Source organism: Dermochelys coriacea, chromosome 25, assembly GCF_009764565.3.
Source record: "Dermochelys coriacea isolate rDerCor1 chromosome 25, rDerCor1.pri.v4, whole genome shotgun sequence".
In the NCBI taxonomy this organism is placed as follows: domain Eukaryota; kingdom Metazoa; phylum Chordata; order Testudines; family Dermochelyidae; genus Dermochelys; species Dermochelys coriacea.
In genome coordinates this window covers 14,003,627-14,019,569 of record NC_050092.1, presented here as the reverse complement: position 1 = coordinate 14,019,569, position 15,943 = coordinate 14,003,627, and the positions used below count along the sequence as shown (strand labels likewise).

At 57.2% G+C, this 15,943-nt stretch overlaps 1 protein-coding gene across 2 annotated transcripts in view; it reads right to left on the bottom strand.

Moving 5' to 3' along the window:
* Positions 1 to 1,469: 1,469 nt before the first annotated feature.
* Positions 1,470 to 15,943, bottom strand: part of MEF2B (myocyte enhancer factor 2B) — a 34,260-nt gene continuing 19,786 nt past the window's right edge. Inside the window, exons 2-9 of one of the 2 annotated variants that reach the window (XM_043502435.1) lie at positions 13,224 to 13,303; positions 10,937 to 11,140; positions 10,294 to 10,422; positions 9,948 to 10,128; positions 6,230 to 6,375; positions 5,103 to 5,217; positions 4,613 to 4,721; positions 1,470 to 2,842 (exon numbers count right to left, since the gene is read on the bottom strand). In XM_043502435.1, coding sequence (XP_043358370.1) covers positions 2,530 to 2,842; positions 4,613 to 4,721; positions 5,103 to 5,217; positions 6,230 to 6,375; positions 9,948 to 10,128; positions 10,294 to 10,422; positions 10,937 to 11,140; positions 13,224 to 13,277 — 1,251 coding nt within the window. In that variant the 5' untranslated portion in view covers positions 13,278 to 13,303 and the 3' untranslated portion in view covers positions 1,470 to 2,529. The remainder of the gene's footprint in view (positions 2,843 to 4,612; positions 4,722 to 5,102; positions 5,218 to 6,229; positions 6,376 to 9,947; positions 10,129 to 10,293; positions 10,423 to 10,936; positions 11,141 to 13,223; positions 13,304 to 15,943) is intronic. The other variant, XM_043502436.1, reaches the window with a different exon arrangement.

Below are 15,943 nucleotides of genomic sequence, written 5' to 3'. Positions count from 1 at the left end.
TTTCCCAGGTGCGGCTGGGACCAGGCCTCCCTGAGGTCATGCCTGAGGCCGGACACTGAAAGTGGCCTGGAGAAAGCCCGCCCTGAGGAGCTCCGGTCCCGCAAGGCTTCCCTGCCTCCAAGAGTCGCCCGGGGCTGCCTGAGCCAGAGGGGCGATGAAGGAATTGGGGTGTCAGGGCACCAAAGCTCAGCAGACAGCGACATCTGGTGAGCAGAGTGAAGAACTGCAGCCAGCTCAGAACAAGCCCCATTGAGCCCTTGAGGTCACCACTTTGGATGCCCCATTCAGGTCCAGACGCCCAGCTGGACTCGTTTTCATCCATGCCAGACCCGGGCCGGGGTGCCTTACACACCGAGTGATGGGCCCGCTCCCCACCCAGGCTGGCCATTCTGCCACCACATCAGTGAACTGCTCAGGTGCCAGGCCCCGACTCACTCAGCCCCTCTGCCCCCATGCTCAGCCCTCTCGGCTGCTGCTGAACGTCCCGAGTGACAGGCCTTGGTCTCTGCCCTGGGGCAGGGTCTGTGCCGGGCCTGAGTGCGCTGGGACATTCTGCAGCTGTTTGAGGCTCAGGACCCATTTGCAAACCTTGATGGCCTGTTGCCACCCAGTAAATAGATTTAGTGTAAAAAACACCTGGCTTAGTAACTTGTTCTGACCCAGGATCGATCGTAGCCACGTCACTGTAATAGGTACTAAACACCACAGTGGCAGCTCCTGTGCTGTGGGGCTCGTGGGGCTCGGCTCCCCGCTCTGTTGCAACCTCTGGGATCTCAGTGTCACTCAGGTTTGGTCACGCCAAATTTGTGTGAGTGGCGTGGCGACCTGGCGCATGGGGTTCCAGGTTTCAGTGACCCAGGGCCATGAATGCCTGTCCCTTGGCTTGTACTGGGCTCTCACTGCTCTGGACACGGCAGAGCTGCTGTCCCCTTGGGCAGGCCCCTGCATCACGCATGCTGGCCGTGACACCAGCTTCACCAGCAGGGTGCTGTAACACAGAACTCGCCCATCCCTTGGGACTCCTGGCTTCCGGAGCAGGCCCCCAGCTCTTCACAGCACCCGTCTGTCCAGCACTAGAAAGAGAAGCAAACAGGGGTGCTAGGCTACGGCAAGCCCAGCCCACGAGGGTCTTGCTTCCATCCTGCCCCACCCCTCCGAGCCCTCAGCTAATAGCTGGATGCTCCCCGCTGTGTAACCGCAGGAAGTATTTGTGAGAAGTGGGGTGCGGTGCCTGGGAGATGCAGAGACGCCAGATTACATCCCTGGGGCTGCCCAGGGCTCTGTGTGACAGTCAAACACTCCCCAGGGCTGTCAGCACTCTGCTGGTCTCCTCTCCTCCCCCAGCCCCCACATTCAGGTGCTGTTAACCTGATTATGTGGGAGGCGGGGAGGGAGAGGGGGAGAGGAGAGAGGAAACCCACCCCACCCCCCATGCACCTCACATGCCGTTATTCCAGCTGCTCGGGCGATTAAGATCACACTGGGGGGCTGGACAAACCCAAATCTTTATTGGTTGAACCTGCGACTGGATATAACATAATAAATAGAAAATAATCCAGAGTGGCACCTGAACACTGCGAATCCCATGGGGGGGCAGCTCTAACGCAGACCTTCCCAGCCTGCTCTGCACAGGGTTAAAAGGCCAGTGCCCCGTCCACGCTGGCACGCCACGACTATGCCCCAGTGGTGCTGCACTGGCGCTCACAGAAGGCTGGGAGGTGTTGATGTGGGCATGGTTAACAAGACAGACATGAGCTTCTGAGGCACCTGCAGCTGGTCTGGGGCATTAGGAGTAGAGGTGGGGGGCAGACGAGGGCAGGGGGGCCCCAGGGAGCCCCAGCCCAGCTCAGAGGAACAGACCTTCCACCCAAACAGGCATTTAACATGAAATCAGAGAGTTGGAGGGAAAGACAGTAGGGATGTATTTCAAACCGAGAGAGGGGGCTCCCCGTGGGCACTCTGAGCCCAGGGGATTCTAGGGCAGGGCACCAAGGGGGTCTCCCCACAGGCACTCACAGCCTATGGGGTTCTGGGGCTGGGCACCGAGGGGGACTCCCCACAGGCACTCACAGCCTATGGGGTTCTGGGGCTGGGCACTGAGGGGGCTCCCTGCAGGCACTCACAGCCTATGTGGTTCTGGGGCAGGGCACTCACAGCCCAAGGGGTTTTGGGGCAGAGCACTGAGGGGGGCACCCTGCAGGCACTCACAGCCCATGGGGTTCTGGGGCAGGGCAAAAAGGAGGCTCCCCCCAAGCACTCATAGCCCATAGGGCTCTGGGGCTAGGCAGCGAGGGGGTCTCCCCCCAGGCACTCACTACCCATGGGGTTCTGGGATCCCCCCGCAGCACTCAGCCATGCTCTGTGGTGCCACCTCCTGCCCTGTGGGTGGTTGTGGCTGCAGGGAACCCCAGGAGAAAGGTACAAGTGCTTCTGAGGAGAAGAGGAGGCATGGGACAGACTGGGCCTGCCACTGCCGGTACGTACATGCAAACAGCGCGGGCGTCCCCCCACCCCGGACAGCCGGTCCCACTATCTCTGCCAAATGTCCGTCACTTGCAGGCGCCGCACCGAGACGCCCCCCTGCTGCTCCTCTGCCAGCGGCCGGGACAGGACCAGCGGGTAGTGATAGGCCTTGGCATACTCGTCTCGCTGGGGCTGGTTCCCGGGCCCTCTGGGGACGTCGCTGAGGGAGGACAGGCTGCTCAGGGAGTGCTGGGGGGTGGCTGAGCTGCAGCTGACCACTGGGGAGACCCGTTCGGACTTGATGCTGATGGCCTGGTGCTGGGGAGAGCTGCTGGGGGCCGGGGCTGCCTCTTCGGTGGGGAGCCCTCTGCCGGCTGCCCTGGGGAAGGAAAGAGGAGGGCGTGAGCCAGGCTGGGAGCCAGAGGGAGGCTCCAAAAGAGGAAGCCACCAGGGGAACTCTCGGCCCCAAGCAGCTGGGTTGTGGCTGCTCTCGGACTCCTGCCTCCATCCCAAGGCAACTGGAACTGACCCGCTCCACCAACCAGGATTCGGAGCATTCCCTCATTGGCTGGGGTTGGGGGGCGGGGGGAAAGTTTGCCGATCTTTAAAAAAATATCCCCTTATTCCTGGCTGCATTTCCCACCCCCACCCCATCCCAGGCAGGAAGTTGGACTGCAAATAGCCAGTCCTGCAACAGCCCATCTGCTTGTGGGGGGAGGGGGCATTTTGCCCATTTAATCCCCTGGCTCAGGAATGGGGGCTGCTGACATGCTCCCACTTGGGCTTTGCACTGGGGAGTGGCTCCTCTTCTAACCAGCTGTGTGTGTGGGGGGATCCAGTTCCCTCCCTACAAGAGCCACCAGCAGGGTGACCCCCCAAGCCAGGTTAGTGGGAGATCCCCTTTCGTCCCCGCCCACTTTGAAATGTCTCATGTGGCCAGCGTGCTGGCAGTGCCCGCTATTCCCCCTGGGCCGAGGTTCCCACACGCTGCCCCCTGCAAGTGCTCCCCAGCTTCTAGCAGGAAGTTGCTGCCCACGGCAGCCTTTGCGGATAGGGGTGGCCTATTTGTGCCCGTTCTCTCGGCAGTGTTGGTGCCAGGGAGACACTGAGCTCCATCAAACACATCTCCCCCAGCAGCTGCCTGACACTAACGACTTCCTCACTCCTGGCCGGAGCTAGATTAGAACTGGCGGCCCATGAGGTGCAACCCACTGGGGCACCAGGTTCCCAAGCGCTTCCCCCACCCACGTGCCTGGGAGAGCAGCTGGGAGCCTGGGCTCGGGGAGGTGGGGGGCACCGTCCCCTGGGCACAGCCAGTTTTAAATAGGCTTTGCAAACATCCCAGATCTGCTGGGATAAGGCGGCAGGGGGTGTTCCCAGGAGCAGGGCTCGCCCGGAAGCTGGGGGCTCCGGAAGCGAACCAATCCCTGGGCATTTTTCTCCCACCCCTGAACAGGGCCATCCATGCCCAGCTGCGGTTTGTTGGGCCCATGCCACAGAGTTGCTGCTCCCGAGGCCTGGGGCAGAGGTGGGTCCAATTTCCCCCTGGGGACATCCTAGCTGAGGAGCAGGGAGCGGCTGCCCAGGCTGGGGGAGCTGTGCTGTCCTCTGCGTTCAGGGAGAGGGCGCTTGTATCTGCCAGTCCAAGCGTTCACAGCACAGCAGCCAGAGCCATTGGAAGCTGCAGCCGGCCACTGGCAGGGCAGCCCCCTGCCAGCTCCCTCCGTTCGGCTGCCAGTGTCCGGAACACGGCTAGTAACAAACTCCCGGTGGGGAGCCGGCAGAAGGCACCAATCTCGTCGCCAACCCGTGCTGAGCTCCTGCCACCAGGTGGCACCAGAACCTACGAGGAGAAGGCACCGGCCCAGCCTGTGTCTGGGTTTTACCCTCAGAGTGGGGCTAGGGCTTCCCTGGCCAGCCTTCTGGGGACGTGGGACCCAGTGTTGGGAGCGGGGGAAAGGAGATGTAGGAAGAGAAATGGGGAAAGGGAGAGGGGGGATGCACTCGTGAAGATCTAACCCCCGCACCCAGCCCTGCTGGCCTGTGGGGAGAGAGGCTGGGGAAGGGATGGGAGCCCAGGCTCCTGCCTGCCAGAGAGAAGTCCCACTCAGCCCCCTGGCCGAGGCTGGGAGCTGGGCGTGGTTCTTACCCTAGTGGCAGGTGCGTGGAGGCTGCCATGTCTCTGTGGTGCTGCCAGGAGGCAATGGCATTGGCCTGGAGGTAGCCAGGGTGCGAGGAGGCCTCGCCGGGCCCGTACTCTGCCAGTGAGAAAGCAAACAAACATCAGGAGGAGAAGGGCTAACGGGTGAAAGCAGAGGGACCTCCGTGTCCACCACCAGTTTACACCTGCTGTGTCGTTTACGCCAGGGCTGAGCCCATGGGAGAGATTCCAGGGGCACGGGCTCCCATCTGGCCATTTGGGGGTGCCTGGCTCCCTTCCACAGGGTGTCCAGCAGCCACTGCAGGTTGAGGTCATGCAGTGAATGAGGAGCACAACCCAGCTCAGCTCTGGGACGGGGATTCCCTGCAGGGTCACGGGCGGCCCAGATCCGAACTGCAGGCCCTGGCTAGGTGTGGGGAGACATCTAGGTACTGGGTAAGCGGGGGCGTCAGGCTAGGAGCTATCCACCAGGGCTTACCTGCTTGGCTTGAGGAGAGGAAGGGGAAGCCCCCTAGCCCGTGGGCTGGCATGCTGCCGTTGCCGGCGGGCAGCACTGGGCTCACCGTCTGCAGGCCAGGGTAGAGCGATCGCTGGGGAGACAAACAAGCATCCTCTGTTCAGGCTTCCAATAAACACCCCACTCGGGTCCTTCCCCAGCTCCCCTCCACGCCATTCTGACCCCTGGCCCGCAATCGCTTCCCTCCCGAATGGCCGAGCGTTTTCCTCCACCCCCTCCCATCTCACCCCCCGGAAATGTCCAGTGTGCATGGGTGTGCAAGGCCATGTGAGAGTGCATGGGCAACTGGGCATGTGCGTGACCATGTGCATGTGAGTTTGTGTGAGCATGACTGGACACTTGTATCTGGCTGTGCAGACAGGCCTGTCTGCATGCATGTGGCTGGGTAAGTGTGCAACTTGCATGTGTGTGCCAGACTGTGTGTGTGCCTGCACATTGTGAGTGTAAATGAGTGAGTGTGAACTACGTCCCCAAACTCTGGGCTCTTTCAAAGCCACGGTTTCATCACTGACCCTCTTCACCCCCAGAGCTCCAAGCTCTCCATAGAAGGGGCTGCCAGGAAAAGTTTTTTTTCCCAAGGGAGCCTTGCTCCTTCCCCCTCCCACTCCCCCCAGTACAAACCAAGAAACTGGGGATCCCTAAACTACCTGCAAAAGTAGTCCCCCACCCCCAATGCACACCCTATGCTCTGACTCCTCTGCACCCAGTGGGGCAGGTTCTCTTCTCACTCATCCGCCCAGTGCTGGTGCAATCCACCCATGCCCATGGAGCGACTCCTGATCTACCCCCTCGCAGAGCCGCAGCCTGGCTGGAGCATCCTGAGATCTCAGAACAGTGGCCTCCTCCTATTAACCCTTCCCTCTCCACTACCCCATGACAACCTGGTGCTGCTCCTCCTAAACCAAACCCTGGGAGCCTTCTGCAGTGCCAGCCGGGGGCCCTGCTGCATGGATGGTGGGGGGAGCTGTAGCACAGTGGGCAGTTCTCAAGGGATTTCATTTATTAAATACAGGCTCTCACTGGCATCTGTATTTCGGAAGGACCCTTCCTAGACCCTCGTCACGAGACGCACTGAGTGTGGCACTTACCGCTGATGTCAGATTACTCCTGGCACTGGACAAACTGCTGTGGACATCCATCCTGCGGCCTTCTGCCCCTAGATAGAGTGGGGGAGGGGTCTTGGTAGCCAGGGCTCGGTTCAGGTTGCCATGGGAGAAGAGAGGGTAGGCAAGGCCTAGGCAGGGAGAAGCAGGCAAAGGTTAGTGCATCTGGGAAGCACTGGGGTGAAAGCCCAGCTCAGGGAATGGCAGGTGAATGCACTGGAGTCTGAGATAAGGCACAGCATAGCTGCGTGCCCCCCTCTGGATATGTACAGTGCCTGGCACAGTGCACTTTCTTTCCTATGCATAATCATAACGATAACACGCCTTGAGGCAAATCCACCCTTCAGAAGTGGGCTCCAGTGCACTGGAGGCGACGACCTTGTACGTGGGGCATGGCCAGAGAGATCTCCTTTGGAGCAGGGTCATGTTTAATTCATAGCTACGTTTCTGTGTCCCCAGCTGTCGTCACATCCAGCCTCCAACAGAGAAGAGATGCCACTTGAGCGGGAGGATTGGTTACAAAACAACCTAGGAAGGCGGCAGAGCTGCCAACTCTGGAGTCTCGCAAGACGTGATGGTTTTCTTAAAGCCCCAGCTCTGGGAGTCAGGGGATTAGGTGAGGTTCTCAGCTTTCCTTAAAATATATAAAATGTCTAGCCCTGCTGTCTGTGGAGAGAAGCTGGGAATTGTGACCCAAGCACAGCCCAAGAGCTGAGAGGGAGAACACTCCCTAAACCCATGAATCACTGGTTGAAAAGTCTCATGATTTTTAAGCCAATCTCATGATTCATCATTGTCAAATGCTTGGGGTTAGTGATACTGGGGCTGGCAAAAGGAGCGTAGGCAGGACTTCAATAGTGCACAGAGGTGAGCGTCATCCTTGGAAAGCAAAGGATTCTGGGAGTTCCAGTCCAGATAGCAGAAGTGACGCCCAGGCCCTTTGGGAGGAAGCGGATGCCGTCTCTTGGCCGAGCCAGGTCGGAAAGCCCTGAGTTCCTGGAGCGGCGCCTGAAAGCAGGGCCACTCATCTAAGAAGTGTGTGTGAGGAGAGGGAGGTGGGAGCTTGGCGGAAACCTCCTCTGCTTCTGTGACTGCAAACCCACTTCCTGAGAGAGGCCAGGCCTCGGGGCTCCTCCGAGCAGCACTGCACCTGGGCTGTGGCCGGGACACCAGGGTCAGGTGTGGGGGACATGACACCGCCAGCAAGGAACGGAAACGATTTGCTAATATGGGACCGGCTGCTGGGCTCTGAGCCTGGGACTCGCAGCCCTGCTCAGCGGGCAGCACTCAAGCCAGGCTGGCACTACATCCCCATGGCAGGAATTCCCAGGGTCTTTGCTTTCCAAGGATGGCAACCCCTCCGCCCAACACACACAGACGTAGAATGGGCAACCGTGCCTGCTCTCTGCCACCCGTTCCTCCTTATCCCCCGTGAGCCCCGCACCCAGGCCTGCTTTGAGAGCTGCTACCCCCTCTGCACCCGTCATCTCACCCACCGAGGAGCGATGGAGCCCTGCAGTGGCAGAGGGCGTCACTCCCTGTGCATCTCCCACAAGCACCCTGATTCCCCTCTGGCCCCAGGGCAGACAAAAACATGGGAAGATGGAGAGAGCTGCTTTCGGGAATAGAGGGCAACAGGAGCCAGGGTGAACCCCCCATCAGCTGCCCCCACAACCAAGGCAGAGGAGAGGGTCTGGGGTGCAGCAGGGCCCTGTTCTCACGGCTGATTGACAGGCTCTGAGGGTCTCAGTCCAGCACCCAGGGACAAGAATCCACATCACATACGCCCCCCTCATGAATGTCCTCTTGGCTGGCAGCCCCAGCGCAGAGGCCAAGGGCTGGCTGGGCCCCTCCAGACCTGGGCCGAGGGCTGGCAAGGTGGCATGGGGAAAGTGCAGCGCGATCCAGCCCAATCAGCTCCCCCGCCACAGGCCGGGTGGTTGGAAACCTCCTCCTCGGCGCACATTACATCAGACCTCCCCACACGCAGCGAGAGCCCTGCACAGATCACACAAGCCCGCCCACGGAGTTCGGGCTCCAGCATTATGTGGCTGCAGCAAAGCCACACGTTACCCACCAACACCTTTGTTACCCACCCCCCATTTCCCCTCACCCCCACGCCCGGGGAGTTTCCACTGGTCAGCCTCAGTCACTTTTTCCAGCCGACAGTCACTTCTGAGCCCAACTGTACTGAGAGCAGCTGAGGTTTCCATCTGTCCCCCACCCCGCCCTGCTTACCCCTCTGAGCTGGGGAGAGGGGCCAAGGGGAACCGAAGATCCTGATTGCAGGGCAGATTTCAAATCCCACCCAAAATGCAGGGGAGCTGGGAAATGCCCATCACCAGCAGAAATGCGCGTGTGTGTGTGCGCGCATGCGCGTGTGTGAGTGGGCATGTGGGCACGTGTGCATGCGTGTGAGTATGCATGCAGGTGAGTGTGAGTGTGCAGGTACATGCGTGTGAGTGTGCAGGTGGGTGCTTGTTCATGTGCATCCCTGTGAGTGTGAGTGTGCAGGTGCATACCTGTGAGTGTGCATAAAAATCAGCACTTATGACTCAGTAAAACACAGGAAGCAGCTGTATGGAGTGAGACGGGGCCATTTTTACAGTCGCTCTGCAGACTCTGACTGCACCTTAGCCCATCCCTGCTGTCCACTCTTTGAGCTTGTTGATTACCCAGGAGAAGCTACAGTAATAAACACTCCGCATGTCCCTAGTGCCTTCCAGCTCAGGATCCCCCAGCGCCCTGCAGAGACCAGGATTACAGCCAGTTGGAAAAGTTCCAACAAAACACTTTGTCCTCGGAACCTGCCGGTTTGTCAGAATCAAACCGTTTAATGGAGCTGGTTCAATTTCAGCAAAGTTCTAATGGAAACCGGCTGGGCTCCTGCGAGCTCACCTCCCTGGCTCCTCAGCAGCGCACCTGGCAGGCTGACAGCGAGCGGACACTGGAAGGCGTGGAAGCCTGATTCTAATGCTCGTGGCTTCTCAGCAGTCTGGGCTCCCAGGCCATCCGGGGCGGTGACTCCCAGGTAGCCAGCCAGGCAGACTGCCCGCAGCCAGGGCTCCACTCCTTTTCACAGAGAATTCCAACATTTTTGGCTTTTGTTCCAAAATCGAATGAAACCAGATTCCAAGATATTGAAATCCCCCACGCAGCGGAATGACTGCTCTCCACCTGAGGCAGGGTCGTGATTCCTCAAGGTACAGACGGGGAAACCGAGGTGCAGAGGGAGACGAGATTCGCATACGATCGCATAGTAAGTCAGTGGCAGAACTGGGAATAGAACCTAAGAGTCCTGACTACAGGGCCCTGGCTCCTCTAACCACTAGACCATGACACCCTTGGGTTTGACCAGCTACTTTAACCAGGGGAGATCCAGGCCCTGAGTACTCGGCCGTTTCCACAGGCCACCGCAGAAGGGCAAAGATTGGATAACACTCACTGGGTGTTGGCTCCTTCGTCAACCTGAAGGCGGCAATGTTGAGCAACCCAACACTCAAGTGCCACCTCTAGAAGCCAAACCACGTCCCCCGGATTCCGTGGCCAAGCCCCCTGCCATGCCCCCAGATTCCATGGCTGAGCCCCCCCCCACAACCCCCAGATTCTGTGGCTGAGCACCCCCCTCCCCCCCACAACCCTCGGATTCTGTGGCTGAGCCCACTTCCTCTTGCCCATGCTCGGCCACCTGGGGAGAACACACCTGGTGGCAGTGGCCCCGGGGAGCGCCCCGAAGGCTGGCCGTGCCTGGGAATCGCTGACTTGAACGCAGGCAGGCGGCTCTGGTGCTGCGGGGACCCGTTGGCACTGTTGAGCCCTCCGTCGCTCCCAGAGGGCGGTGTGCCCGCGTAGGCTGCTTCGTGGCTGGGCAGAGGGACTGACGACTGGAAAGGGAGAGCAGGGACGTGGGGGTCACAGTGGGGCCCATGGGGGAGGGGATCACCTTGCCAGGCAGCCCTGGTGGGGGAAGGGCACTGAGTGGATCTTTGCCATGCCAAGGCATCGCCATGGTCTCGATCCCATGCGGGGTCAGGGATCCGGCCACTCACGTAGAGCCTGGGCCGCGCCACCGTCAGGTCCACCCCCTCGTTCAGCTTCCGGACCTTCTCCATGGGGTCCAGCCCTTCGTCCAGCTCCAGCTCCTGGCTTTCCAGCCCCAGGCCCTTCCGCTTCAGCGTCTGGCAGGGAGGGAGCCTGTGAGTGAGGAGGCCCAGCAGGGGTTCCCTTGGCAGGCAGAGCTGGGGGAAAGTGCCCAGGGTCTCCTCGTCCTGCCCCTCCCCACTCCCACTACTGCCCTCTCGCCCTGCCCCACCCCTCACTTTGCACTCCCCTCACAGCTTCCTTCCCCCCAGACCCTGGCACAGATACAACAGCTGCCCCCCCCACCTGCTCCCTGCACACTCAGGCTTTGCCTTGGGGCAAAAGGGGTATGTGGGGCACAACTGTGTCCTTCCCTGCCTGCCCCCTTGCAGTTGGGTCTCCAAGGCCCTCTCCCCACTCGGCCTCTTGACTGGAGCTGCCAGCAAGGGGTGGGTCAGTTACTGCCAGTGGTCATCTGTCTGCTAGGATCTAGGCTGAGACCTTGCAAAACTCATTTCACACAGAGGCTGCTCAGCAGCTTTGCCTTTCTAATTGCCCTGGAACCAGCGTCAATTCTGCCCTGCAGCCCCCCGCGAGCCCGGGTGATGTTACCTCCAGAATGTCGGAGTTGGTGCGGCTCTCGTGCGGCTCGCTGTACTCCGTGTACTTGAGCAGCACCTTGTCCATGTCGGTGCTGGCGTACTGGAAGAGGCGGTTGGTGCTGTTGAAGATGATGAGGGCGATCTCGCAGTCACACAGCACGCTCAGCTCATAGGCCTTCTTCATCAGCCCAAACTTGCGCTTGGTGAAGGTCACCTGAGGGGCAGGCACAGGGCTCAGGGCAAGCGCAAGGCGCCGCAGCGCTGGCCCTGCAGACTGCTGCACCGGACTGGCCTCCAGATTGACACCCGCGTAACTCCCCTGACATGAGTGGGGTCACACCAATGCCCCCCTGCTGGGATGCAGTGGCAGGACGTATTTCCCTGAGTGCTCAGGGCCAGATTCGCAGGTGCTGGGCACCCCTTCTACAGACCTCCACTGCTACGTAGGCATCTCGGCCCCCAGCTGCTCCTACTGGGACGCAGGCGCTCAGTGGCCTGACGCCCAGCGTGGGAAGCGCGTCTGAAAATCTGGCCCTGTGCATGTGTGGCCGACAACACAGGACCCGCCGTCAGCTGGGAGTATAATTAGCACCGACCTCAGAGCACTGAGAACTAAATTCGGCGCTCGGCGCTTAGCCTGAGCCTCCCCTTGGTAAGTGCTTCACACACATCCCCAGAGTGTCCAGTTTGCACAACTGCTGTGACCACCCACACATGCACGTACACACAGCACTGCCACACTAGGACAAAGGATGTATTTTTACCATGTCTTAGCAAAACGGTGGTAAGATCCTAGTGTAGACGAGGCAGTTTGCAGCGCTAGCAGGGTGAGGCAAGCCCTAGGGGGAAGGGTGGCTTTACCCCACGCAGCAACGGGTGTGGGACCTGCAGACTTCTCCACACTAGGTTGGTCCCAGGGGTTAGTGACCACAGATCGGCTGTCACACGGCCAGAACACACCCTTTGTCCTAGTGCAGCCAAGTCCCCGTATGATCCCGGTCTGGCTACAACACTTCCCCCTGTGCACGGATGCACCGAAGGGGGCAGTGTTTCCGCAGCCCATTCTAAGAGCTGACATGCTCTCAGTGGATCAGAGCTCTAGGGAGCATGGGTGTTGCAAATCGGAGTCTGCAAATCAGCATTTTCCAAGAAAACCTCATTTCACTGAAAAATTCCCAATTTTTGGGTGCGGCTGTCCACCGCTCTGCTCCTTGTGCAGCCATTTATACCCGCGACAGGAGGAGCCTTTCGCACCCACCTGGTGCTGGGGTAAATGACCGTGGAGGACTGGGGCCGCTGAAGTGCAGCTATTTCAGTTAAGCAGATGAACTTCTGGGTGCCTATCTGCACCAGCCCTCATCCAGAACGGACAATGTCCTCTGGGAGAATGCAGCCCGGCAGAACCTGGAGCAGCCGTGCCCAATGAAAGGACTAAATTACTGCCTCTCCTGCTAGCCAGCTGCTGCTGGTGGCTTCTCAGCGCCATTATAAATATCGTCTCTCATTAGGTACATAACTGAGCTCTCTGGGAGGCGTTCTCCAGACGCCGCTCTGGAATAGCATTGGTGGCACGGTGCCCACTGCCTTTGAACTGCCAGGCAAACCTCTGCCCCGTGGCATCACTGGCTGTCACGCTGCCTGCAGCTTTTATGGACCTCAGGTCATGCGAGCAAGGGTGGCCCGGCATAAGCTGTGGCCATGCACGCTGCATGCTCCTCACAGCGCTCGAGGAGATGCACCACACCAGTGGCTGTCATAATGGCCCGGGGCACATCCTGGGCCAACCCCCCGTAACACGCGCCGGGCAAGAGGCTGCAATGCATTGGGAATAGCCTATGGAGGCTGCTACCACTGGGTCGCTGGGTCAAGCCCTGCCCCAGGTTGAGGAACTGGCTGGCTCAGGGCACTGTGGTGGGCTACACAGCACATCTCCCCGTGACTCCAATCCTGCTCACGGCTGGTAGGGATTGGACATTGCCCCTGTCTGATGGTCTTCGGTCTAGTTGCCAAATGAGCGTGCTGAGTCCATGGTAGTGCACTCAGGGCAGCCCAGGCCTTGGAGTGACAGAGTCTGAGTGTCTCATTGGGGGTTCCTGCCGGGCAGGGCTGGAGGCTCAGTGTCTAAGGGACGGGGTGCAGGAGCAGTTTGCTCAGCCTCTGTGTGCGCTACATTTCCAGACCCAATAATCCTGCACCTTTCCCCACCGTTGAATCCAAACCCCTTTGCCCAACCTTGATGTTGACTCTCCGGTGTTTCCCAGACCAGTTTCTGGTTGGGCCCTGGGGCTGGGGCTTACCTGACGGTTGCGCTGGTCCAAAATTCGACTGATCTGTATTTTTTTCCGGCCCATTTTTCACTGCTTGTTTTGAGGGGAAGCTGGAATAGAGAAAGAAACGGTTACTGATGCATCTGCATTGATAGCAGCCCACTGAGCGTTAGACAAGGCTTTGCAAATAGGGCTAAGAACCACAGGATCCACCATCTGAGCCACCATCACTAGGCAATGAAGTGTGGGCTCGGATCTGAATCCAAACCTGACCTGGGTGGAGAAGGTGATTCTGGGGTTAACACAGCTCTCCAAGAGAACATGTTCCTAGGCTGAGATGCTTTGGATCCATCCAGCTCTGTGTTGGAGGCCTAGAATGCTCTGCTAAGCACCAGAACGAGCTGGCAATGGAGTTCACGAAAGAGGACATTTTCAGGGGCGGAAATCACTTTTGATTAAATTTTTCAATGAAAAAACAGAATCCAAACCAAAAATGATTTTCAGTTAATCAAAAACTTGAAAACTTTTCTTGGGGAATTTTGACAAAAACCTATTTAATTTTTCAAAATTCCCATAAAAATCATTGGCAATGACAACCAGCAGCATCAATCCCTCTAGCCCATAAGGTGAGGGTCTCCAAGGGGGTCTCGCTGAACTCCACCCAATGCCTGTTGACATTCAATGGGACTTGGACACCAAACCTCCCTAGGCAGTTGAAAATGCTTCTGCCTTGTTAACCCAGAGTCCCCTGTTCAGACAGAAGCGGGAATCTTTGCATTTCAAAACTCCAGCTCCAGTCTAAAATAGCAGCGTGCTTCCTCTTGAGCTGCACCAGATAATCTCCTGCAGATTTTTATTACTGATTCCCGGGTCTAGGTTATTTGGAGAGTAGTTACAGAGGAATCCTGACCTGGCTGGGGGGGTTTCTCCATAGGACAAAGGGGATGTTTTTAGGTTGTGGTGGGGGGGTGGGTTGGGGGGCTTGCAATTTTTTTTAAGCAACTTTTTTTTTTTTTTCACATACAGACTAAATTTGACCTCAGACATGTTCAGGTCAGGAAGTGGTTGCATGAGAAGTTGTAAAATGCAAACCATCCACTTCTTTCATAATGTGTGTTTGTTAGACATGGGGGTGGAGGGGGAGAGCAGGAAGGGCAGATGAGAGAAAGACCCAAAATCTCCTTGCTGCCCCAAAGAACAGGGACCCTTTTCTTCTTTCATATCCCACCTAGGATTTGACTAACTCCTGCAGGACTCCTGGGTCCTGAAATCTTGTCAATCCCACTAAGTAGGTCCCTGGTATTGACCCTGGTGTGAGTTGATTCCAGTGAAGGTCCTGGCCCACACTAAGAAATCGACTTGTTGCAATGATGAATCCCCACGAAGTTGTGCTGAAAGTGGCCAAAGTGCTAGTGTACACAGGACCAAACCAGTTTCAGCTCTTGCTCCATGGGCCCAATGGCAGCCAGTTGGCTTGAGCTGAAGTAAAAGAGGTGTTGAAAGTATCCCTAACAAGCCCCTAGCATCCACATGCAGCAGCTGCCAGGAGCGTTGGTTGTAGCAGCTGGTCATGACCCCGGAGGGAAGGGCGATAGTGCAGGTCATGACAGTCTCATATGCAAACTAGGGAAATGAGGTGTAGATCAGTAGCTCTCAACCTTTCCAGACGACTGTACCCCTTTCAGGAGTCTGATTTGTCTTGCGTACCCCCAAGTTTCACTTCACTTAAAAACTACTTGCTTAAAAAAATCGGACATAAAAATACAAAAGTGTCACAGCCACACTAGTACTGACAAATTGCTTCCTTTTTCATTTTGACCATATAATTATAAAATAAATCAATTGGAATATAAACATTGTACTTACATTTCAGTGTACAGTATATAGAAAGTATAAACAAGTCAATGTCTGTTGGAAATTTTAGTTTGTAAGGACTTCTCTAGTGCTTGTTTTGTAGAGATGTTGTAAAATTAGGCAAGTATCTAGTTGCGTTGATGTACCCCATGGAAGACCTCTGTGTACCCCCAGGGGTACGTGTGCCCCTGGTTGAGAACCACTGGTCTAGATGAAATTACTATAAGGTGCGAGTGGAAATGGTTGAAAGACACTCAAAGTAGGTTTCAGAGTAGCAGCCGTGTTAGTCTGTATCCGCAAAAAGAAAAAGAGTACTTGTGGCACCTTAGAGACTAACAAATTTATTTGAGGATAAGCTTTCGTGACCTACAGCTCACTTCATGTAGCTCACGAAAGCTTATGCTCAAATAAATTTGTTAGTCTCTAAGGTGCCACAAGTACTCAAAGAGTAGTTATCCATGGTTCACTGTCAAACGGAGAGGTGTATCTGGTGGGGTGATGCAGGGGTCGGGCCTGGTTCTGGTATTACTCAATACTTCCATTAATTACTTGCATAACAAAGTGGAGATTATACTTATGAAATCTGTGGCTGACACCAAACTGGGAGGGGTGCAAGCAGTTTGGAGAACAGGATTAGAATTCAAAATGATCTTGGCAAATTAGAGAAATGTCTGAAATCAACAAGATGAAATTCACTTCACTTAGGAAGGAAAAATCAAACGCACAACTACAGAATGGCTGGGTTGTCACACTGCTGAAAGGGAGCTGGGGGTTACAGTGGATCACAGATTGAATATGAGTCAGCAATGCAATGCAGCTAGGAGAACGGCTGATATTCTGGGGTGTATTAACAGATGTGTCAGATGTAAGACACGGGAGGTCTGCTCGGCACTGCT